This window comes from Phyllostomus discolor, chromosome 3 (genome assembly GCF_004126475.2).
Source record: "Phyllostomus discolor isolate MPI-MPIP mPhyDis1 chromosome 3, mPhyDis1.pri.v3, whole genome shotgun sequence".
NCBI classification, from domain to species: Eukaryota; Metazoa; Chordata; class Mammalia; order Chiroptera; family Phyllostomidae; genus Phyllostomus; species Phyllostomus discolor.
Window position 1 is genome coordinate 73,885,563 of NC_040905.2, and position 24,579 is coordinate 73,910,141.

At 34.9% G+C, this 24,579-nt stretch overlaps 1 protein-coding gene across 1 annotated transcript in view; it reads right to left on the minus strand.

Moving 5' to 3' along the window:
• Positions 1 to 23,582, minus strand: part of TMEM232 (transmembrane protein 232) — a 171,454-nt gene extending 147,872 nt beyond the window's left edge. Inside the window, exons 1-2 of the mRNA XM_036020644.1 lie at positions 23,441 to 23,582; positions 14,692 to 14,826 (exon numbers count right to left, since the gene is read on the minus strand). Of these exons, the coding sequence (XP_035876537.1) occupies positions 14,692 to 14,816 (125 nt within the window). The 5' untranslated portion in view covers positions 14,817 to 14,826; positions 23,441 to 23,582. The remainder of the gene's footprint in view (positions 1 to 14,691; positions 14,827 to 23,440) is intronic.
• Positions 23,583 to 24,579: the final 997 nt, after the last annotated feature.

The following is a 24,579-nucleotide window of genomic DNA, read 5'->3' on the forward strand; positions in this document are numbered from 1 at the left end:
ACCTGGTGAAATTGGATGGCAGCTATGTTATTGAAACCATTGCTTATGGTAAAAATGACCTGATTGGTACACTACATCTGGAGGAGGAAGGCTGTAAATAAGCCATAACTACTACAGGAGGAGAGCCTTTGGGTTTCCAAGAATGTCCTTTGCTGGAATCCATAAACCTGTTTTTAAAAAGTTATTGGTTCAACTTAGGAACAGGGAGAATCTAAGCCCAGGTATCCTCTGAGTCCAGGTCTCTGAGGCTTCTCTCCCCACAGGGGCAGTCATTCGGAGGTGCTACAGGTGACTAGCTCCTGTGCTTGTCTGGTGTGTGGGCTGCTGTGAGACCATTTTCATGAGGCAAACAACCGCCACTGCACTGGACTGCTGAGTTTCTTATGCTGTGTGCTGCTCAGGGGCTAAGGGATGATGTCATGGATTACTATGGCCTAGTGTAATCACGTGTGTCTGCCTGGTTTTACCCAAGAAGACCCACTGTTAATGTTATGGAAATGAAAATGAACAAATTTCAGCTACATGCACGATATAGGTGATCTCAGAAACATACTGTTAATCCACACAGAAAATAAATACTGTAATATTTATTCCATAATACAAAGGAAAACACTGTAAAGAAAACTGAAGGAAGGCTAGGAGAATGGAGAAAGTGGGAAAAGAAGGATATTTTATTGAGAGGAGTTACAAAAGAGGCTTCTGAAAACGATTTACATTTTCACCTGGTAAGTACATAAGTGTTTGCTTTATAATAATTTTTAAGCTTTATGTTTATGTTTATATACTCCTTTCTATGAGTGTTAACATTTTACAAGAAATAAGTTTTAAATATTACTGGCCAGATCCAAGATTATGTGTACTTCTAATTACAATACATTTTTTAAAAATACCTTCCAAAAATAGCCTAGTCAGTCATATTCATACTAGTAAAGCACAAAAATTCGCATTTATCCATACCCTCACCAGAACAGGATGATATCAATTCTCTCAATTATTTCCAATTTGATGGATGAAAATGGTATTCCTTTGTGGTTTAAAATTTGTATTTCCCTAACTATGAGCATTCCTGGGCATCTTTTCCCGTATCAGTGGTCTTACATTCATTCTTACATTTTATTTTCTGTGGCAAGCTCAATTACATATTTTGTCCCTTTTTTTTTCTTATTAGGCTTTTTGGTTTTTTCCTACCAAGAAGCCTAATAAATCTTAGGCTTTTATGTTGTGTTTAAGTGCATGGGCCTGGGAACCAGACTGCCTGGGGTTTGATTTTTTCTGTGTCTTTCCTTACTAGATCTGGAGCCTTACATAGTTTATTTAACCTATCTGTGCCTTAATTTCCTTGTCTGTAAAATGGAAAAGTAAATATATATTTCATAGGTTGTCTTAAACGTGAAATGAAATAATAGAAGTATTATACATGGAAGACTACCTGGCACATGCTAAATACTCAATTTATTAAAAATTTGCAAAAGTATGTTGTGGGTACTTTTGTCTCAGTATACTTCTTTTCATTGTTATGCTAAATTTGGCCATATATTAAAATTTTATTCTTATAAATAATGCCATTTTTCTTTATTATTTCTAGAGTTTCTCACTTAGATGATTTTCCTCACCCAAACAATACACACATAAACACCTTAATTTTCTTACAATAAATTTTTACATTTATATTTTAACCTATTAGCGATTTATTGTTGAATACACGGAGATGCAGGAATCTAAATTTTCCTTCAGATGGGCTGCTCATAGTGATGTCCATCCAAGAGTATGCAGAGTATAAAGGGGGAGAGTAACTTCGCAGTGGAGAAACCCGACAAACGCTGCTTCAGCCACATGACCCAGTCAATACCCATAGTGATAAATTGTTTGATAGCGTGTGCCCTTGTTTGATGTAATGAGAATGCACTTGAACTCTGTTGTATTTCTCAAAAAACAAAACAAACCAAAACAAACCCATAATCCTAATCTAATCATGAGAAAAACATCAGAAAAATTACAGTAGAAGAACATCCTCAAAACTGTCGGGTCATTATGAACAAGGAAAGTTTGAGGAACTATCACAGCCAAGAAGTCACAAAAAGACATGACAATGAAATATAATGTGATTTCCTGGATGGAGTCCTGGAACAGAAAAAAAAGGCATCAGGTAAAAACTAGGAAAAGTTGAATGGCATGTGGGTTTTAGTTAATAATAACATATCAGCATGGTTCTACAGTGTGATAAATGTGAGATGTTAGCAACAGGGAAACCAGGCGCTGGGCATAAGGGAACTCTCTGCACTGTCTTAGGATATGTCTAAACCTGTTCTAAACAATAAATATCTCTAAAGCTGTTTTAAAACTGTCATCTAAAACTGTTCTAAAAAGTTATATGTCTAAAGCTGTCTTGAATAGTAAAGTGTATTTTAAGTGTTGACAGATGAGGAATGGAAGGTGAAAAAAAATCACTTTAAGATAAAGCCTGTCTGTCATTTGTTAACTTGTTGCTTTATTCTATATTAATTGAGCACCTCTGTGAGTCAAACATTCTTCTAGGCAATAGGGTACAAACAGAAAGAATCCAAACCAAATGTGCAGGCACTTGCCTCACAGATCATATACTCTATTTGGGGAGAATGCATACACAATAAACAAGAAAAAAATAAGTGAATGGGATGATTTCTGAGGGTAAGTGCTGCAAAGACAAAAGAAGAGTGATATAGAAGAAAAGCACGAGGGAAGAGAGCTGAATTGCATTAATGACCAGGAAAGGCTGAGACAGACACCTGAGCTGAGATGGGAGAGAAACCAAGAAGACCATGGCAAAGGAGAAACCACTGATAAATCAGGGAGACAGCTAGGGCCTAGATCTCACAGAGTACTTACACCAGAGGGTAGGATCTGGATTCTACCCTGCATGAAATGGGAAGACAATATACACTTCAAATTAGGGCATGAAAGACTTCATTCACATTCTTCAAAAATCGCTAAGGCTGTTGCTATTCAGAGAGCAGGAGCAGGGACACTGATTAGGAGGCTGTTGCAGAATGACAGGAATTAGATGACGGTGACTTGATGGAAGTGAGGGTGATGGAGATAGAGAAACTGCTTAAGGTCACATAACCACAAGAACTCATCTCAGGCCTAATTCTAAAGCCCACAGAAATCTGGCCCATAATTTAGTATTTGTACATCTGTCTTATGTTCCTTGGTCTAAGTTGATGTTCTTAAGTTTTTCCTTACTGCTGTATATACGATTTGTTCAGTGAATGCCTGGTGGTTAACCAACACTAAACTGCACTTTCTCTGTTTTACAGAAGAAAATAAGGAGGCTCACAGGGGGTAAACCTCAAACTCAAGGTCATAGCTTTTAAAGCAAACAGAGCCAATATTTGGAATAAGATGTCTAAATCTTTATACTTAGATCTTTTTATAAAATCCCTCAGAATGTATTATAGTATAAGAATATACACTGTATGCATCCTTCTTAATAAAGTAACAGTCAAGGCTATTTAAGCCAAATTCCCCACTACCAGCCATAGACACCCCCCAAACACACCAAATGCACACTCTCACACACACACGCACAATATCCAGGGTTTCAAATACAAATTTAAAATACATTTTCTAAAATGAGATATTTGATCTTAGGTTTTCATAGGCTCTGAGGAAAAAGCATTTATATGATTTTATTTTGAAAGCATAGAAAAGCCTCAGGATCAAAACAATAATTCAATTTCTATGTTTACAATACATTTTAAAAATAATCTCAGTTTTGTCAGTTATTTTTTAATATGGACTGTAGCCTGTAATGAATCATGGAAAATATGGAGAACCAATGTTTTTCAGCTTTCTGTACAGGAATCCCACTCTGAATAGGTCTCCCACAGCTATTGTCAATAAATATTTAACAGGAAATAAATATAGCTATTTTAATCATTTCTTGCCTATCACAAATAAATTGAGATTGTTATACAAATTAATGCTTATTTAATGATAAACACAAAGCATGATGAGAAGAAAAAGAAAACTTTAAAAAGTATATGTAGGCATTTAAAAAAACATACTTTAGTTTCACACATTCAAATTTTTTCATATTACAGAAGAATTTCACAAAGATAAATGCAATATACTCTAAGTGCCTGAGTACAGTCCTGTAGAAATGCTAGTGGCTAAAGAACATTGTTGTAATTTTCATATAAAGAGAATATACTAGCATCTCCCACCTGTATGGGTACCCCATCCAAACTGAACCTTTATATACATTATCTGTGAATTCAGAGCTTTTTTTTAGCTGACAGTTCATTTGTTCAGGACATATTTAATGAAAACCTCCTACATGCAAGGTATTTTGCTAGATATTGGATTGGCCAAAAAGTTCATTTAGTTTTTCTATACAATGGCTGTAGTAGTGCTTAGTTGTCTTTAACTTCATTCAAAACAAATTTTTAGATGGTATTGGGACAGCTGTCATATCAGCATGCATTAAAAAAACATCAAAATTGGTGAATTTTTGTACAGTAATTTTAATCTTGAGGATGAAAGTAGATATGAAACATTTTTGGTATATTATGCTTTATTATTTCAGGAATAGGTAAAAACACAACTGAAATGCAAAAAAAAAGATTTGTGCAGTGTGTAGAAAATGTGCTGTGACTGATCAAATGTGTCAAAAGTGGTTTGCAAGGTTTCTTGGTACTATTGACATGTTGGCCAAATAATTCTTTGCTGTGGGGCTGTCTTATGCATTGTGAGATATTTAGCAGCACCTCTGGCCTCTACCCACTAGAAGGCAATAGCAGGAGATAGCAGACATACTCAAAATATCCAAATCAATAAAGACATTGGTGAAAATGAAAAATGAGTCCTTATTTTATGGAAAAAATTAAATGGACATTTTGGCCAGCCCAATGAAATGAGGACTAATGCAGGAACCAGGCCTGGCCTCAGAAAGTTCACAATCTAGGAGGGAAGTGAGATACATCATAAATGTAGCATAAAGGAGACTACTAACAAGAAACAAAAGAAAAGAAAAGCTTGTGGGAGCTCAGAGGAGAGATCACGCTTCCAACCTTTGTAGTTTTACAGCCTTTGTTTAATCAGTGTGAGCAATAATTTTCCATCTGTGGAACGTGGGAAAAATTTTGTGGAATTTTGAAAAGCACTAAACCAGATCACACAGTCTAGTTCCTGGCAAATATTAATCAGGAGATAACTGTTAGTTATAAGCATTATTGGTTTTGGTTAAAGACTCAGAAAAAAATTTTTTTGCAGAAATGGCACTTGAGCCGTACCTTAAAGTACAGACAGAAACTGGATTGTGATAGAGTAGCTGTTATCCTTTCCGAATCCTTTCTTGGCTGTTTCTGGGCACATGATCAGGTGGATATAGCCACATGGCCAAGCCCATGGGATGTGACCAGATGTAATATATGCAAACTTCAGGTCACCTCAACTTAGGCTAGTTTCTCTAGATTGAGACTTTATTTTTTCTTCTTCAGTGGGCTGAAACACAAATATCATGCTGAATCAGCTTTGATCAGGAAAAGGAGTACAAGGTCCTATGAGATGATGAGGGTCTTGAGTTTCTCACTGACTCCTAAATCAGATATCTATCTATCTATCTATCTATCTAATCTATAATATATCTCCCTAGCAAAAAGTGACTGAATGCTTAAAATAAAGATAGGAAATGAAGATGGAAATGCTCAGTTGAGAACAAGAGCAAATGGCATTGAATAGCAATCCATGACAGAGACTTACAGATGCCTACATCAATGTCTATTCTCATCTACTTCTTAATAAAAAGTTTTTTCTGGCAGTTAGGTATACACATATCTATAGATTTCAGCCACAAATATATAAGTAAAATTCATATAGTAGTTCTAAGAAGTCCCCTAAAAAATACACAAACTCTTTTTCTGCCCTTCCTCTATTCTGCTGCATGAAGCATGACTATGATTGCTGGAGCTTCAGCAGCAATGACAGACCACGAGGTAGCCTTAAGACTAAGCCATGTATAGCAGAGCAGCTAGTTAGATGGAGCCTAGGTCCTGTATCACCTTACCAGCTGTGGACTAGTATGAAAGAACCTTTAAAGAAATGAACTGCTATTTTGTTTAAGTGTCACTGGTATTTTAGATTTTCTTAGTTGCAGTGGGCACTACCTATATTTTTCTGTTTATAATGTGCATGTTTTTTGTCCAAATTTTTGAGAGGAAAATAAGGATGCACATTATACATGGGTAGTGCCTGAAATACCTTGTATCTGTTTTTGTGTTTTGTAATTATTTGTTGCATAAAATTTCTTCTACCATAATATGTTTAAGATACATGCTAAAATTCCTTTATAATACAAAAAAAGCATCTAAATATAAACAAATAAAAATTGAATTAAAAATTAAAACAAAAGATGTTTTTCCTGAAAGTTTGGGCCAAAAATATCGGTGTGCTTATACATGGCAAAATATGGTAATTCTATGTTATACATAAATTTTTGAAATTTACTTGATAAATAAGAGGAAATTGTTGAGCAGAAAAGTGATGACATTACAGCTATGCTTTAAGATGACTAAAGTAAAAGTCATACATTTAACAGTTTGGAGTTAGGAGTGCTTGTTGGTAAAGAGCTGGGCAATTATTTCAATAATACAGGTAAGAAATAATAAAGGTCTAAAGTGTGGTTTGGAAAATAATAATAAAAAAGAGTAAATAAGTGTGAGAAACTGGGTAGAACCTAAATCAATAGAGCTTAACAACTAATGAGATGTGAGAAAAGAAATTGTGAGGATGGATATACAGTAATCTCAAAATTTTGATCCTGCATGATTAGTTATAGAGAGTTGCCATTGAGACAGATGGGTGGAGGAATTTGGGCAGATGATCTGTGCCATTCTGGACATACTGACCATTATTTCCCTGTGAGACATCCAAATGCAGAGGCCTATAACTCAGATGGACTTGTGAGGCAGGTATTAGGAAATGATTAAAATCTGGAAATAAAGATTTCAGATTCACTTACATATCAGTGACACTCAAAACCATGAAATTTCAAGAGGAAGAATACTGAAGAAAGGGGATGTCTTTGGACGAATTTCAAAGTTAAGAAGGAAAAAAGAAACAGCAAATATGATAGAAAGAGATTCAGTGAGGTATTAAATGGAATGAAAATATATATACTATTTGGCATATAAACACCTTCTCTGTGAATTGTTCATTACCCATAGTCCCTGCTGAGCCAGTATGTGTAAATCCTGCATTAGCACCATATCAATCCAAATGCCTCTCTTCCCAGGTCTGTAGCTGATTGGATCACAGTGGACATCTGACTCAAGCTGGGCCAATCCAATCCTCTCTCAAAGGATTTTAAATAATTGGTTGAAACTTTAATTAGCTGATGTTAGAGCTGAAAGGTGGCTTTTGAGGAAATGTTGTTCAAGATAGTAAAACACCCCAAAACAGAAAGCTAGTTTCTCACCATTGTAGTCCCTGACCAATGTTTATTGGATAGCCGATCCCATATCATTTTAAAGTTTATACTCTAGTATAGATACAGATTGTATCTGTTGACCATTTACCTCCAGCATGTTTTAGAGAACACATATTGAGTACATAGTAAGTACTGAATGAGGTCTGGCTATACCTTCTGCTCTCAGGCTCCACAACACAGTCTTATATATCCTTCCATTACATTTTTTTTTGCTTGAATTAAACTGAAGGTGCCAGTTCCATGCAAACAAACAATTGTAGACTAAGATCAAAAAGAAAGCATAGAAGATGAAGACCATGACAAAAAACACACATCTGAGGCTATATGAAAGCTAAAGACAAGATTATTAGAGTTAATGTTTAGAAAGTCAGTAGAGCTATTTAAGAGCTTCACTAGATAAAGAAAAACAAAACTGGCCCTGGCTGGCGTAGCTCAGTGGATTGAGCGCGGGCTGGGAACCAAAGTGTCCCAGGTTCGATTCCCAGCCAGGGTACATTCCTGGGTTGCAGGCCATAACCCCTAGCAACCGCACATTGATGTGTGTGTGTGTGTGTGTGTGTGTGTGTGTCTCTCTCTCCCTCCCCTCCCCTCCCTAAAAATAAATAAATAAAATCTTAAAAAAAAAAAAAGAAAAACAAAACTCAGATTTCATAGTACTAATAAATACACGGGTGAAGAAATTAAGGTAAGTTTGATATGGGAAAGTGGTAAAAAAAGAAGGAGGGATAGAAACACACATAGATTTTGAATGAGAGTTAACTTGGCTCCTCCTAAAAACCAGAAGTACCAGCAGAATTAAGGAATAGCCTGGCACTTTTAGGTATGTCTATGTTACAACTGAATGTATAAGGAATCCAGGGAGAGATTATTAAAGGGCATAAATAAAGACTTGGTGATGTGGGCATGTACATAATTACTATATAAACACCTCACCTAAATTTATCAATTCGAACTCACTGATCTTGGGTTTGGTGTTTTGAAGTCAGATGTTGGAAATATCCTTTGTCATCCCTGATACCTGTGTGATTGATTCTATCATTTTTACATTGTGGATACCCATCAAGCTTTATGGTATGAAATCAGAAATATAGGACTTATATTCATTTTTAAAATATCTATGGTTTTATATATTCTTTTATTAAGTCTTTGTATTTCTTTAGATTTTACATTTCTGATTCCATCTTAGTAAATGGAATAATGTCTTAAACCTTGAAAATGCTTTCTCCTACTTACTAATTACTACTAAAGAGAACTATAAACAGACTAAGGTCAAGGTGGTTATTAACACAGACTGGGTTTTCAGCAGAAAGTCATTTAGATGAAAACTGAGGGCTAAAAATATTTACGAAAATAAAAATTTACTTTTCTAAATGCATGCACTGATACTTACATTCTATTCTACACTTGGTAATAGTCAATGGTCCTTTCAAGGTTGTCTATAAAAGAAGTCTATTCTTAGAAAAGCTTACACTTCTAAAGCTTAATGTGCTGTCTCAGAGTCACTTGACACCTGTATGACTTTCATGCCCCAAATACTGAGCTGCCCCTCCTTTTCAACATTTGGAGCAGCCAGGAGGTCAGGGGTCACAACCTGGAAGTATGGATAAGTTAGCACCCATGGGGTGAATCTTTAACAAGACAGAAGAAAGCAGTGGAGATGAATATCCTTCCTCAATTCTCCATTCCATGATCTACTGTGAGATGTGGTTTCTTCTTGAACTCAGTCTTGCTAAGTCCCATATGTCAAGTATGAACATAGCTCCTCTGTGTCTTTTTGTAGCAAGATGTGATTTAGTGATCAGGATGGTAATACCTAAAGATTTCTTGCCCCACTTTCCTTTTTAAATTTTTTCCCCTTCACTGTGTTGACCTTGTATATCCCAAATAAAGTATTAGAATCATAACCCTCTTCTCATATTCTGCCTTCTAGAGACTTGAGCCAAGACAATTGTGGAAGCCCAAGTATAAGAAAACTATGGTTTTTATAATCTTATGAGATCTTATGTACTTTGTACAGACAATTTCATCGGTAGCTGTTGATACCTTATTTGGGGTAATACATCCTAAAGGAAGCCGCACTGCAATATATTGAATGTGTGCGTTCGTGCTTCTTATGGCCATCAAGCTTCTCATTCACTGTATTTTTGGCTACGTCATTTGTTAGTGAACAAGAATGCTACAAGTATAGATGTTTCAGGCTAACATTAACAGATCTAATTGCAAGGTCTTAACCATTAGGATTTCACTTAAAGGCTTATAATAATTCAGAAAATAAAAACACTATTGTTCAAGTAAACAAAAGGCCAGTATACAAATGAGCCTTAAAAAGTTTCTTCTTGCTGCTTACAGCAGACATTTAAAACTCATACTAAAGATTTATGTTGTATTATAAATTTATATTTATATATAAATTAATATTATGTAGATATATACTATAAATACATAATGTTTTTAAAATATTTAGAGTTTGTATTTGTTGAACACATTTTATCAAATACACAAGTGTCAAAAACATTAATGAAAAGGAAAGGCTTCAGATTTATTAACATTTCAGGAAGCTTTGAAGACTACAGCCTTCCAGACATAAAAGATACACAAGCAGCTACTATGAGAAAGATGTAAAATAATCTTAATAATCTGACTAAATTTCCTAATGTAAGATTTAGATTCCCTTTCATTTTCTCCAGTAAGCTAAGATAAATGTGTAGTTGATGTAAGTCTTCAAAATCTTTTGATCTTTTTCATCGCTAGATAAAGTAGAAAAGGCAAAACAGACTATACACAATAAAATAATCTTAGTTATAAAAATTTGTGACAAAGTAGTGTGATATGAAGCAGTAACTCACTGCAAGGTGGTGTGATTCTCTCTTTGGCCATAAATGTTGGGTTTCAGTGTCTAATTTAAAGGATTTACATGGATTTCCTACATATGTCTCTAAGAGAACACATTCTGAGCCTGCAAAAACTCATGTTTCTAAGAAAGAAAAAGTGAAGCAAATATGTATGAGGCCTATGACAGTTCATGCAACACCTAAGAATAGAAACGAAAATGATGTTCCTTCGTGCAAGTTAGGTCTCTGCCTCATCTCAAACAGCTGAATCCAGGGACAGGTTCTGATTTCTCTTGATCAAGGGGCCATGGAGACAAGGCCAAGTATGTTTTCCAAGTGACTGTACAGTGAAGAAAAGGCCAGGATTTTCAAAGTGCAGAAAACTTACATTCTTCACATTGCCTGTCATCCCAACCTTTTCTCCCTAACCCCAGGAGGCTGTAGAGAAGGCAGCTTTGGTGCTCAAGAAATAAAAAGAAAAAAATGTGTGTGTGCACATGTCTGTGTGTGCATGCCTAAGTGTCTGAGGAGGCCAGTCTCTACAGATTTATTCCCCAGGCAAAGAAAGGTGGTTGGCCAGGAACACTTAGGGAAGTCAGTTTCACTTGTACCAAACTAGTAGCATCTCCAGGTGCCTGGAAGAGAGCAAATGCAAGGTTCTCTGGAGGATGACACCAACATTCTCCCCCAAGGACAAGTGGGAAATGAAAACATACAACATAAAGGAGAACAATAAATATTACAAACTTATCAAGACTACAATTATTGGAATAATCAGAAACAAATTATAAAACCATTATACTTGTTCCACAATATGTTTAAAATTATCTGCAGGCAACCAAAAATGATAGGCCTAAACAGAAGATTTGAAGAAAAGTAAATGAATCACTAGAAATGTAAGATATAATTATTAAAACTCAATGGATAAATTTGGTAACAAGAGAGAAAATCAGTCATGTAGAACACATATCACATCAGAATAAATTATTCAAAATAGAGGAAGAATAGACAAAAGATGAAAAATGGAGATGTGAGAGTAAAAGACACGAAATGTAAAATGAGGTGGCCTAATGTACATTTAATGGAGCCCTGTAAGGAGAGAAAAGGGAGAATGCGCTGCCAAGGTGGCAACAAAGGAAACCATGTCTGATCATTTGTTAGGAATTATGAAAGGCAGCAGTCCATAGATTCAAAGGTCTAAGAAATCCAAGGAGAATAATTTTTTAATTACATGCTGATAGATACATCATAGTAAAAACTGCAGAAAATGCAAGGCAATAAGAAATTTTTGAAAGTATCCAAAGTTTGGAAAAACACATTAATCTTAAAAAAATTGAATCAAAATTTCACCCAAATTCTCAAGAGCAACAGGGGAAGCTGTGAGTGAAATAATATCATTAATGTGCTGCGGAAAAAAATGAATAAAAGTTATAACAGAAAAAAGTTAATTCCATATTCATTTTTAAAATTTTAAGAATAAGAATAAAATAAAAATATATTTAGATTAATAAACATTTTTAACAACAAAATCTCACTAAGGAAAATTTTTGAATTTGTACATCAGGCAAAAGAAAAACAAGGAATAAAAAACAAGAAGGAATAAAAACCAAGGAAAGTGATACAGTAAATAAAATATAAAGGGATATTAACTACTTAAAATAGCAATAAAGTCTAGTGTGGTTCATAAATAAAACAAAATAGGATTAAAATGCCAAATAAGGTTAGAGAAAAACAACATACTTAATTATGAAATGTTTAGAGTATTACTTTTAAATCAAAGTTGAAATAATGTTTAGAATTAATAAGACAATTTAGCAAAATTTCTGTACGATCAATGTATAAAGTCAGTTATATTTATCTCTTGTGACAACAGCTAAAAAAATTTATTTTAAAAATATATGCATAAAACTTATAATAGTACCAAAAATACCAAAAACATAAAAATAGATATAACAAAAGATAGTACCTCTATGGAAAAAAACATTAAAATTTCATTGAGAAAATTTTATAAGCAACTATATAAATGGAGAGATATTTCTTGTAATGGATTGGAATCCTTACTATACTATATATGCCAATTCTCAAATTGATTTGTAGATTTAGAAAAATCCAATAAACAATCTCATGTGCTTGGAAAAATAAACATGACAAAGTGATCCTAAAAATAATATGCAGTATATCATTGAAGAAGAACAAATTTGGAAAATCAGTCATATTAACTATTCAATGTTATTATTAAATGATAGTGACTAAGGCAGTGGGGTGTTGGTATGCAAGGAGACAAACAGATCGATGAAACAGAATAGAGAGCCCAGACACATACCCATTATGTGCAGGCAGTTGATTTATACAATAATTGTACTAGAGAAATAGTGGAGAATGGTGTTGATAACTGGGTATGAATGTTAAAAAAGAAAATTAGACCTGTACTTCACACCATTAACAAAAATAATTTCCAAATGTAATACATGAAAGACAAAACAACAGGTTTGTTAAGAAAATAATGTACAAGAATATCTACACTATCTGGTGGTAAGGATAGATTTCTCAGCCAAAATAGAAAAATGACTAACCATAAAACATTTATAATTAATAACTTCTGTTCACTAAATGGTATATATTCTATGATCCAAAAAGTCCATTCCTAGGTATGTACACCTTAGAATATGTGCCAGGATGCTTGTGCAACAGTGTTCATGGAAACACTGTTTATAATTAATCATAAACGGGCAATAATTCAAATAGCCAACAATAGAAGAATGCATGAATAATTTGCATATGTTAAAAAAATGGACCAATAGAGTGAGCAAATTATCTTACACTCAACATCTTAAATCAGTCTTAAAAATACAATAATTATATTAATTTTCAAGACTTTTGCATGATAATAGGTACCACAGAAAGAAAGTTTAAAGACAAGCTAGCCTGGAAGAATTCATAATAAATGTTTAAGAATATCAAGTGTCCATTAAAAAGACAACACAAAAGTAAATTGGTCCAACATATGAAGAGATTGGCCGGCATAGCTCAGTGGATTGAGCACGGACTGCAAACCAAAGTGTTGCAGGTTCGATTCCCAGTCAGGGTATATGCCTGGGTTGCAGGCCATGACCCCCAGCAACCGCACATTGATGTTTCTCTCTCTCTTTCTCCCTCCATTCCCTCTCTAAAAATAAATAAATAAAATCTTAAAAAAAGAGATAATTCATAGAAGTAATTCTAATGTCAACAGACATTAAAATATGCTTCATCTCATTAATTACCAGGAATCTCAAACAATTAGATATCAGGCAAGTGCCATGTCTGACCTCCTATAACAGCAAATATTAAATCTGGCATTACCAGGTGTTGGTGCGGATGGGGTAAGTGATACATTCACATGCTGGTAAAGAAAATGTAAACTGATTCAGATACTTTGGAGAGCAATAGCATCAAGTTAAATTTAAAAATCCAAGCACTGAAAAAACCCACTCCAAAGAAACATAAAGGTACACAAAGAGAAATATACAATAATTTTCACTATAGCATGAATTTCTTGGCAAAATTTTTGAAAATAAGGTAAGTAAAATTAGAAGAGTTCATAATATTAGGACATTATGCAGCTGCTAAATGAATGAAAAAAATACATGATCATCAATGTGGATTGGATTCAAAACAAAATTGCTTTTTTAAAAAATCGAGTCACAGATAAATGTGTTATAATTTATTTGTGCATACAACTTATGTAAAGATATAATTACATTTATTCACATGGAAAATATAATTTTTATACTCATGTGTATTAAAGTAGAAAAATGAACGGAAATGATATGTGCCACAGTCATTACAGTAGGAGGGCACATGTGAGGCCAAAGCGCTTTGAGCTGATCTGTTGATCTGTTCTTTATTAGAGAAAAACATTTGAAACGAACATATGTAAGTTGTATTATATATCTTATTATTCTCTTTTTAAGTTTCAAAATTCTTAAAATTACACATGATTTTTAAATTATCAACAAACTTTGATTTAGTTAATTGCGTTTCAGAAATTTTATCCCAAGGCAATAATTTGATGAAGAAAAATATTCTATTATGGCTTCATTTGAAAGAGCAAATGACATAGCAATAACTGAAACACTGCACTACATAGTAGTTATTGACTGCTTTCTCATGCACTTCATGGGTTATTATGGCAACTTAAAATACCTATATGATTATAAGAATTGCTTATTTTAAACAAACATGTAGAATTCAAAATTTTGAAAATGACTATAAATAATGAAGCTATTTAAAAAATAGTAAATGTTAAGATTTTTATCCTGTTATATTTATTACTCACAATTATTTGTACTTTCTAAATTCTACAATATATATGCATTCACTACTTTAATAATTTGAAATTTTTTAACTTACTTTGATTTATCATTCTTTCTTTCCCTTAAATTTTGCAAATTAAATCTCAAGCATTGTTCAGAATAAGAGGAAGACATTACTCCAAATGGATTAATCACAGGTGAGTTCTTAACAGGTATATTCATGGATCATAAAACCTAAAGAGAAAGATCAAATTGTATATTAGAATAAAAATGTGCTCTCACTATGAAAGAATATGCTTCATGCAAATTCATTATTTATGGAGAAAAAGGTAGCAAGAAGGAAAATCAGGGTTAAGTGTGAAATTATATTAAGGATGTATTTAAACTTAAACTACCAGATCTAGGAGTCAAACCCAACTTTAAATCAAAATCTCATATTCTACCTGTTGTTACTGCTATAAAATTATCCTTGCATATAATATATAGTCTTTATTGTATTTTATCAGTTTTATCAGCAAAATCATTGAAAGAACAGCATGACATAGCTGCACTTAAAAGAATACAATCAGACTAACTTATTTACTTAACTGCTCAGTGCCTCAGTTTCCTCTCCTGTGCAAAGGGAATAGTATCTTTATAGAAATAAATAGACTAATATATGTAGATTGCTTAGAATAAAGCCTGACTCACAGGAAGTATTACATATATAAGTGCTTATGATCAGTATTAGATTACTATGCTATTGCTTTTTAAGGTTACTTGTAAATTTCTCTGCTTGCCCTCACAACCAGATTTATTTTCCTTTAGAAGCATGTCTGAGCACATTTTGTGACTGTAAGGCCAAAACTAGGGCATGCTATTTGTGTTTAGTGGAATATTTAAATAGCAAAATGAAGTAACAAAATGGGCAGTCAGGAATATATTGAATTACTTCACATTTCATTTTTAAGATAGCTAATTTTTAACACTCGTCATTATATCAGTCAAGGTTCTGGCAGGAAACAGATGACACACTTAAATGGGGTAACTGTATAAAGAGACTTTTTCCAATGGTGCAGCAGAATTATTTAAATAAAAAGAGCAGAGAAACCTGAGATGGTGTTGTTCTCAGGGCTGGCAAGAAGGAAGTAAAACATTACTATCCTCAGGGCTCCACTACAACTGTCAGTAGAATCCAGTCAATCTTCACATGACTATTATTATTTGTAGTATTAGTATTACTGTATTTTTATGTTGCTTCCTGGTTTTATTTATTTTTAATCTTTGCTGTATGTGCAGTAGTACCCAGTCAAGCCTTCAAATGAGTAGCGCTTCAGCTGATAGCTAGCTGAAATCACATGAGAAACGCTAAATGAGAACTATTCAACCTCAACAGTTTGCAGTCAACTCCAGAACCATGAGAGCTGATAAAAAATTATTTAATATAATAAGCTTAAGAGTGGTTGTTATCAGCAACAGATACCCAGCATACTCACTTAATTGTATAATGAATATTTATGCATTTCACTATATGCAAATTTTACCTCAATAAAAATAGATTATAAAAGAGTATTACTGTATTAGAATTAGGTTTAGTGACAAAATTTTTTACAAGTTTAAACCTAAATAATTTAGGGTCATTTTGGCAGCTTCATAGTCATAAGAAACCAAGGCTCCATCTAATTCTTTCTTTCATGGTCATTGTCAGGCCTCATCTTACTTTAGGCTGTTCTGCAGTTCATGTAGCATCAAATTATTTGGAAGGTATTATTGTCACTATGAGCTATTGACGTCCACCTTCAAAGGAGTTCTGTTAGTCAAGTCTCCTTTTCATCTCTTCTGCCTTTCACCTAAGTCAGGACGCCATTGTCTTCGTCCTAGATTAATACAGTAACTTCTTATCTTCCAGTCTCCTGATCTGTCTTCCTCCAGGCTCATCTCTTACATGACTACTAGAGTAACTTTTCCAAACTTATGTCTTCTGATCACATCAGCCTTCCACAGTCCCTACCCATTTGTTTAAGACTCTAATATATCCCTAGTGCGAACAATAAAATACAAACTCAGAGTTAAGAACTAATCAGATTGCTGTAGCATAAAGTTAGAGTATATGGTTTATATTTTATCTACTGTGTTTTTAATAGTGAATTATTTTATCTGCCATTAAATTATTAAACTATGTGTATCAGTTATAAATTATAAAACTTTTAGACAAAATATGTTGAAAACTGAATTATCTTATCCATTTCGGGATCCTACATTTATACATATTAAAAACAACAACAACAATTAGACTCTTTTACTAGGTAGCATGAGGGGAAAGTGAGGAATATAAAACCATGTCCCTTTTGGAAATAATTAAAAGACTAAAAATGTTAGTTTATAAAAGAAAAGTATCAATGATGGGGTACCATTATTGTCATTTAAGAATGAAGCCTTTACATGTATTTTTATGAACTCTGATCCTTTTTGGTTTGTACTTCTCTATTCAGAAAAGACTATGTATAGTTTTCTTCCTTTCTTGGCTGAGTTTCTCCAAGACAGAAAGAAGATGAAACTGCCTGAAGTCACTGGCTCCTCCTCATCTTAAGAAAAAAAACAAAAAAAAATTAAGCTTTTTGAAAATATGATACTGGGTACCCTGTAGGGAGAAAAAAGGTTCTGGGATGGTAGAGACAGAGATGTTTCCTGAAACCAGGAGTTAACAGAGGCTCTTCAGAGCCATGTCCTCTGTTGCAGTGGCAACACCAGGGAGGAAACGTCTATCTTAAGAGATTAGACCCCATATCATAACAGACCCCATGGCATAGCTCTTGTCAAGGCCTAGTCATGGTGCAGAATAGGTGTGTAAAGACAAAGAGGGCTGTATGGGTATGACAATTCACCCAATGCCCTGTAGTGCTCCTCCCATGATACATAAGGACTCAGAACCTGGGAAGACCACAGCAGGGGCAGGCCTAACAAAAACTGAGACTATCCAACCAGTCAAGCAGAACAGAGGATTGGAGTATACATAGTCAATTTAAAGAAAGGACAGAAATGTTTACTGCACACATATAAGCCTATCAACTATGATTCATAACTACTACAGGTACTTTAACTTTGTAGTAGTAAATAAAATAACTGGCATTTTCCCAGAGGTGATTAAGTATAATCCATAAATAATATGAAATAGCAATATTCAAAGTACTGAAAACAAAAGTGTTTAAAGTATTTACAGATGATTTAGAAAGCCTTGGACAATGTGGAAAATGATATAAAAGTACCACCAAAGTTTAAATAAGAACTATTTCCATTCATCTCTCATCACTCACTTACTAATTTATACAGGAAAATTGCAATGAGATGATACTTCATTGATAAAGTCTTGTGCTGACTTAAACCTCTTTTTCTCACTATGGAAGGATTTCAATCTAAAATGGAACTGGAGAATATGGAATGGAAAAAATCCCATGATGTGCCCTCAGGAAAATGAAACTTAAGAACTGAGAGACTGAGCCCCACAAATGCTTGATTTACAGAAAACTGGAACTTAACTCCTGACCAATGAACACTCACTAAGAATCTCCCGCCATCCTCAAGTCAATGAACTCACTGCGTTGACTTTGATGGGCTCCTACACTCTCTGCCAGTAAATACAGCCTGCCCTAAAGCTTCATCGGACCTGCCAGTAGCTTGCTACAGTTTGCACTTCCAAAACTGCCATTCCTCTGCTATTCCTAAATAAAGTCATTCTCTGATGACTTCAGCTTGCCTCAGTTTCCCTCTCTAGGCTGACACCATATAGAAGTCATTTGGCTTTGATGCAAACTACTAATGCAGTGAATGATTTGTGAAGGAATTTAAAAATGGATGTAATTGTCCATGAATTCTATTGTTGGGCTTATGATGTGTGTCAGTACTTTTTATTTATTCACAACGCTCATTGTGCAATATGAAATAAAGAAAACTACACACACACCCCTACATGTAAACTAGAAATAAAAGAACACTTTGGTAATTTTATATTTAGCACTACCAAACAGTACCACATTAGTCATTTTAAGGGGCTGTCATTTAGAAAATTCACTTTGGTTCAGTTTCCACAAAAATAGCAGTGTTAATGATGTTTAAGTTTCCTATGTTTAAGAGATGTGCAGAGAAACCCTACCCTTCCCTTAAGAAATTGCAATCTAGAGGAAAAGGACTGGTCTACAGACCAACACTATCACATTTCAAGGTGCTGAATTCCATGATAGGGCCTGGTGAGGATACGGTCCAGCAGTATCCATCTCAGCTGTGGATGTTTGTCAAAACATGCTAAAAACATACACAGAGACAACCAGGTCCTGTGGGGGAATAGGAACATAAGGGCCACTCCTCACGTGGGGAGCGCCTTGGCCACCCTCCCTGGTGGGGAGAGGCTTTTTATTGGTTTCGATTGAATAAGAATTCAGGTAAAAGCTCATTACTCATTGCTAGGAAGTAAGGATCAAACAATAGATAGCAAGGAAGTCTGAGGGCCTATTTTGAGTCAGGGTCAAAGAGCTGTAAAACTTTAAAGAACAAACTTACTTCTTCCTTGGACCCTTATCATTCAACTGAGAGCATTCTAAACAAAGCAGGTTTCACTGGATTTTACATATTCTTTCTTAGGCCTGATCACCCTGGGAACCCGCCCTTTTCAGCACAGAGCTGCACCACCCTGTCATTGTTTCAGGTTTAGGTGGAGCAAGGGAACTAAGGCAACCAAGAGATAAGGAGATTTTCTCCCAGACAATGAGGACTCAAGCTATGTTAAAGCCTAGGAGAGAGGGTCCATCACCCCCTTTTGTTGTAGCCCCCAAAGTCCTTTCTTGGGGGCCTCCCACGTGATCGTGCCTGTCTTAGGTTGTCCCCCCCTTGGGGAATCTTACCCGTCATTGGCTAACTGACCAAGCTTTGGAGTTCAGTTATGAATGAAGCAGCAGAAGCAGCGTCCTGCCAGGGAGATAAGCTTTTGTCTCCTTGCTGGCTTACAGTCCAAGGCCACTCCCTCAGCCTTAGCCTAGGCAGGGGTTACAGCTTCTGATACCAAGCAGGGAAGTTTCCAACAAGGGCCCCAAGTGATTTTAGGGGGAAAAATTGCCCAAGAGGAATATATGATTAATATGACATTCTATAAAAGTATGACAAGATGTAATGAATAATCTACTTAAAATTAAAAATAAATAAGGTGGGTTTCACACCTATCTGTCACAATAGAATTCTTGAATTCTTTGTTTTGGCCTTGAGTTCAAAGAATGAACATATCTTTATCTAATGAACAGGATACTTAAAATTTGCAATAACTTAACATGAACCCTTTCAGTAAAAAATTATCAAGTAATATGGTGTTTTTATAATTTTAAATAAACATAAATCAAAGTCTTTGAGCCATTTCTGAAGGAGCAAAAGAATCATGAAGAACTAAACACTAAATGTGAATGTAAATATTCAGATTGGCTGTGGAAATTTAAGAAGCTTCATGGTATAAAATATCTGAACATCTACATTTTAAAAATCTGCTAAAAATTCATTGATGACTATTCTAAGGTAATAACTGATGAAAACCTTCATCCTGAACCTGATGAAACACCTCTGTGTAGGTGCTATGTACTAGAAGAGCATTAGCCTTGGCTGAGGAAAGGCAGCCCACAGATTTTAAGGACACTGAGCACTGGTTGGTTGCTCTTAGCATACTATGCCACAGGATAAACTTGGCAGTAATTAGAAGCACCCAATGTTCACAGTATATGAAGGATATATACATTTCATCGATGTGTGACTGATCAAACAAGGAAGCCTGAATAGCCAGAGAAGTGCTTGAATGACCTACTAGCTGAATGACCATGTCATACCAAGTACATGAAGTCATTACAGGCAATCTGTACTAAAAGAAAACTGTAGCCCTGGCTGATGTGGCTCAGTGGATTGAGTGCTGACCTGTGAACCAAAGGGTCACCAGTTCAATTCCCAGTCAGGGCACATGCCTGGGTTGTGGGACAGGTCCCCAGTGGGGGGCACATGAGAGGCAAAAACACATTGATGTGTGTCTTTTTCTACCCCCTCTCTAAAAAATATGTATATATAAATACATATTTGTAAAAAACTGTAAAAGTTATTCTTTTCAAAGAATTGGTTTCTACATTCTCTCTTGGACTTCTTGTAAAAAGGTGATGTTTTCAGTATTTGCTCTCACGCCTCACATACACACATACAGTGATAAATACGTGGCCATGAAAGTTTATGTTCTATAAATAAAAGTATAAACTTGTCTTAACTGTGGCTAGCTGCCACAGAGATCCTAGAACCCAAGAAGTCTGAATGAGTTCAGGCTTATTCATGCCATTAACATCATGTGCAACTTTATGTGTGTATACATGTTCCCAAGTTTCTTGAGTATATACCTAGGAGAGGAATTCCTGAACAATGTGGCTACTGTATCTTTAACCATTTGAGGAACTGCCAGATTGTTTTCCAAAGTTGCTGCACTATCTTACATTCTCACCAGCAGTGTCTAGAGGTTCCAGTTACTCTACATGCTCACTAACGCTTGCTATCCTTTTGATTACAGATATCCAAACAGATATGAAGTGGTTTTGATTTGAATTTCCCTGATAGCTAATGATAGTAATCATCTTTCCATGTGTTTACCAGACATTTATACATCTCTTTTGAAGAAATATCTATTCAGATCTTTTTTCCTTTTTTAATTGTTTTATCTTTTTTTATTGAGTTGCAATGCTGAAAGAAAACCACAAGCCCAAAATGAGTGGGCTTGCAAATTTTTGAGTTGCAAGTAAAAATTTTAGCATTTTTGCCAAAGTTTATGATACCAGATCTACATGTAATACCTGACCTAACTTGTGTGTCAAACTCTCTCAAAAATACAATTTTAATGAACCTGGAATATTATGGTCAATATCAGTGAGGTAATCTGTCACACCATCCCTGTCCATCCCCACCTCCTCAAAGACAGAGGAGGCAATCCACATGAAAACAAACAAACAAAAACAACCTTGCATACGCCTTTCCCCTCAAAAGAAGATGTCCTGATTGAAAAATCCTTTTTTTGTTGTTTTGTTAATAGCTCCCTTGACCCACCCTTCTTCCTACATAAATCTTTTAATTTGTACAACTCTTAAAGCTCCTTTCTAAGTGCTAGATGGGATGAATCACTTAATAAAGCCAATTAGATTTTCAAATTTATTCAATTGACTTGTTCTTTAACAAATGGTTTTTATATATTTAGATACAAATCCCTTTACAGATGTATGATTTCCAAAATTTTACCCCAATTTGTGGGTTGTCTTTTCATTTTATTGATGGAATGCTTCAAAGAGCTATGCTTATAATTTTGATGAAGTCTGTTGAGTCTATTTTTTCTTTAGTTGTATATACTTTTGTTGTCATATCGAAGAAACCACAGCCTAAATCCACATCAGAAAGATTTATACCTGTTTACTTCTAAGGGTTTTCTAGTTTTAGCTCTTACATTTAAGTTTTTGATCCATTTGAGTTAATATTAGCATATATAGTATTCCAACTTCATTCTCTTGCATATTGATATCCAATGGTTCCAGAACCATTTGTTGGGAAAAAAAAATTTTTTTTCTTGAATTATTTTAGCACTCTTATCAAAAAGCAATTTACCACAAATGTGAGGGCTTATTTCTAGTTTCTCAGTTCTATTTCATTGCTATATATCTATCTTCATACCAGTCCCACACTGTCTTGATTACTGCCCTCGGTAGTAATTTTTGAAATTGAGAAATGTGAGTCTTCCAACTTTGTATTTCTTTTCCGAGATTGTTTCTTCTATTCCAGATTCAAGGTAAAATTGCCATGTGAATTTTAGGACCAGCTTATCAATTTCTTCAGAGATCAGCTAGAATTTCAATAGGGATTATACTGAATGTGTAGATCAATTTGGGGAGCATTGCTATCTTAATATTATGTATTCTTATCCATGAGAATAGGATGCCTTTCTACTTATTTTGCCTTCTTTAATCTCTTTCAACAATGTTTTGTAATTTTCAAAGTATACTTTACACTGACTTTGTTAAATTTATTCATAAGTATTTCATTCTTTTTGATGCTATTATAAGTGGGCTTTTTCTTAGTTTATTTTCTTTTCTGTTTGCTAATTGCTACTATGAACTGATTTTTGAATATAGACCTTACATACTGCAACCTTGTTAAACTTTTTATTAGATTGACTAGTTTGCTATTGGATTCCTTAGCATTTTTATTTATGCAACATCATATCATCTGAAAAATATAGTTTTACATGATAAAGAAATCAATTCATTTGGTTTTATGGAAATTTAAGCATAAATAAAGAGCACAATATTTAGTTTAAATGGTAATTCCCAAAATGTATTTTGTGGAATACAGATTTCTGGGATGTATTACCTCCTAAAAACTTTTTGTTGAGAAATAAGTTTGGGAACCATTTCACTGAACAGAGTTAAAGGTGTGCATACTATGAGATGCCTCAGACTTGTTAATAAGGTCCTGTGTGCTGACAATCTCCCTGAGTAACAGTAGGACACACAGCTGTTCCTAAATTTGACCAGAGAAATCTTTAGAACACTATCTCCTAGAATCACATGCACAAAACAGTTTGCGAAATTCTAATTGCTAGCTCTACCCAAAGTATTTATTAAGCACTTGTTATGACGAGGCACTTTTACTAGGAGCCCTGGATGTACAATGAACTTCGAGAGAGGAAAGCTTACCAAATTAACCATGATAACGAATGATTCTGATTATGAGTCAGCTGTTCAAAAGAACATAGCATTATTTATCAAGATCACAAGGTTTCATGGGGAATAGTTTTTACTGAAATAAAAATCTAGTACTCACCTTGAACCTAAAGATTTATGTGGAGCATCAGAGCAAAGAACATTTACACACTAAGGAGATATGTTTCAGCTGATGAAACAGCTCCGGAGAGCTGCTTGGATGTTTGGCAGTTCATTCCCCACCTGGCATAGACCCAGAATTTTTAAAAAAGGAAAACAAAAGGTTTTAACATTAATCTCTAGTACATTTTTTATGCTTCAGTTAAAACAAGGTTAGAAAAGTACACATCAAAAAACAATTTCTGAGAACTAGACGATGTTAAAATTATCTAGCAATGTTAAAATTAGAAGCTTTTGGATAGGTAACCAGCATTAGGGGATACAAGATTTAGACTACAACCTTAAGGAACACAAGATAATTTGACCAAAGACCACCAAAAAAAGTATAATTCGTTCAGCTATATTGTTGAGAGAAGGTAAATGAGGGAATCCTACCATCACCTTTACTTCTCCTAGAAATTTTTCTTAGTGGATAACTTGTACCCTCTTCTCTAGATTAATTGCCTTTTAAAAATCCTTGGGTTTTACATCTTCAAGGCACCCTCCCCTCCCCCCACACACATACTTTAAATTTTTGAGAGAGGGAGAGACAGAGAAAGGTGGGAGGCAATTTCACCAACTATAGAAGGACTTGAAAACTGTCCAGTGAGGCAAGCTGGCTTCTGAATTTAAAGGTTGACAGAGGAAAAGGAGTCCCTGTCCAGAGGAAATTAAAAGAATTCCCCTATCGATAGCAATAAGAAAGTTCCCCGCACCTCATTTGGTCTTCCCATGAAAAAATAAAAACCTATTTCCCTATCAGATGACCTGATGACTGACCCCCGCCCCTCTCTTTTCCCTTCACGCCCTCGCAGGATTGTTTCCACGCTAGACCCTTAAGAATCTTAGGAGGGGCTGAGATGGCAGGCCTGGCCTAGGGGCGCGAGTAGTGGAGTCTTCTTCCCATAGGCAGAGCTATCGAACCCTAAAAAAGGAGACTGAGTGCTCCCATAGGTGTTTGTCGGTCTCCCGGCTATCCTGGAATAGTGAGTGTGGTAACTCTCAGGTCATCAGAAGCAAGAACTCGTAAGCACTCACCGCAGAACTCGGGGTCGCTGGGGACCTGGACTGGTTGCTAAGGACGCTGTAGGAGCTGCTCT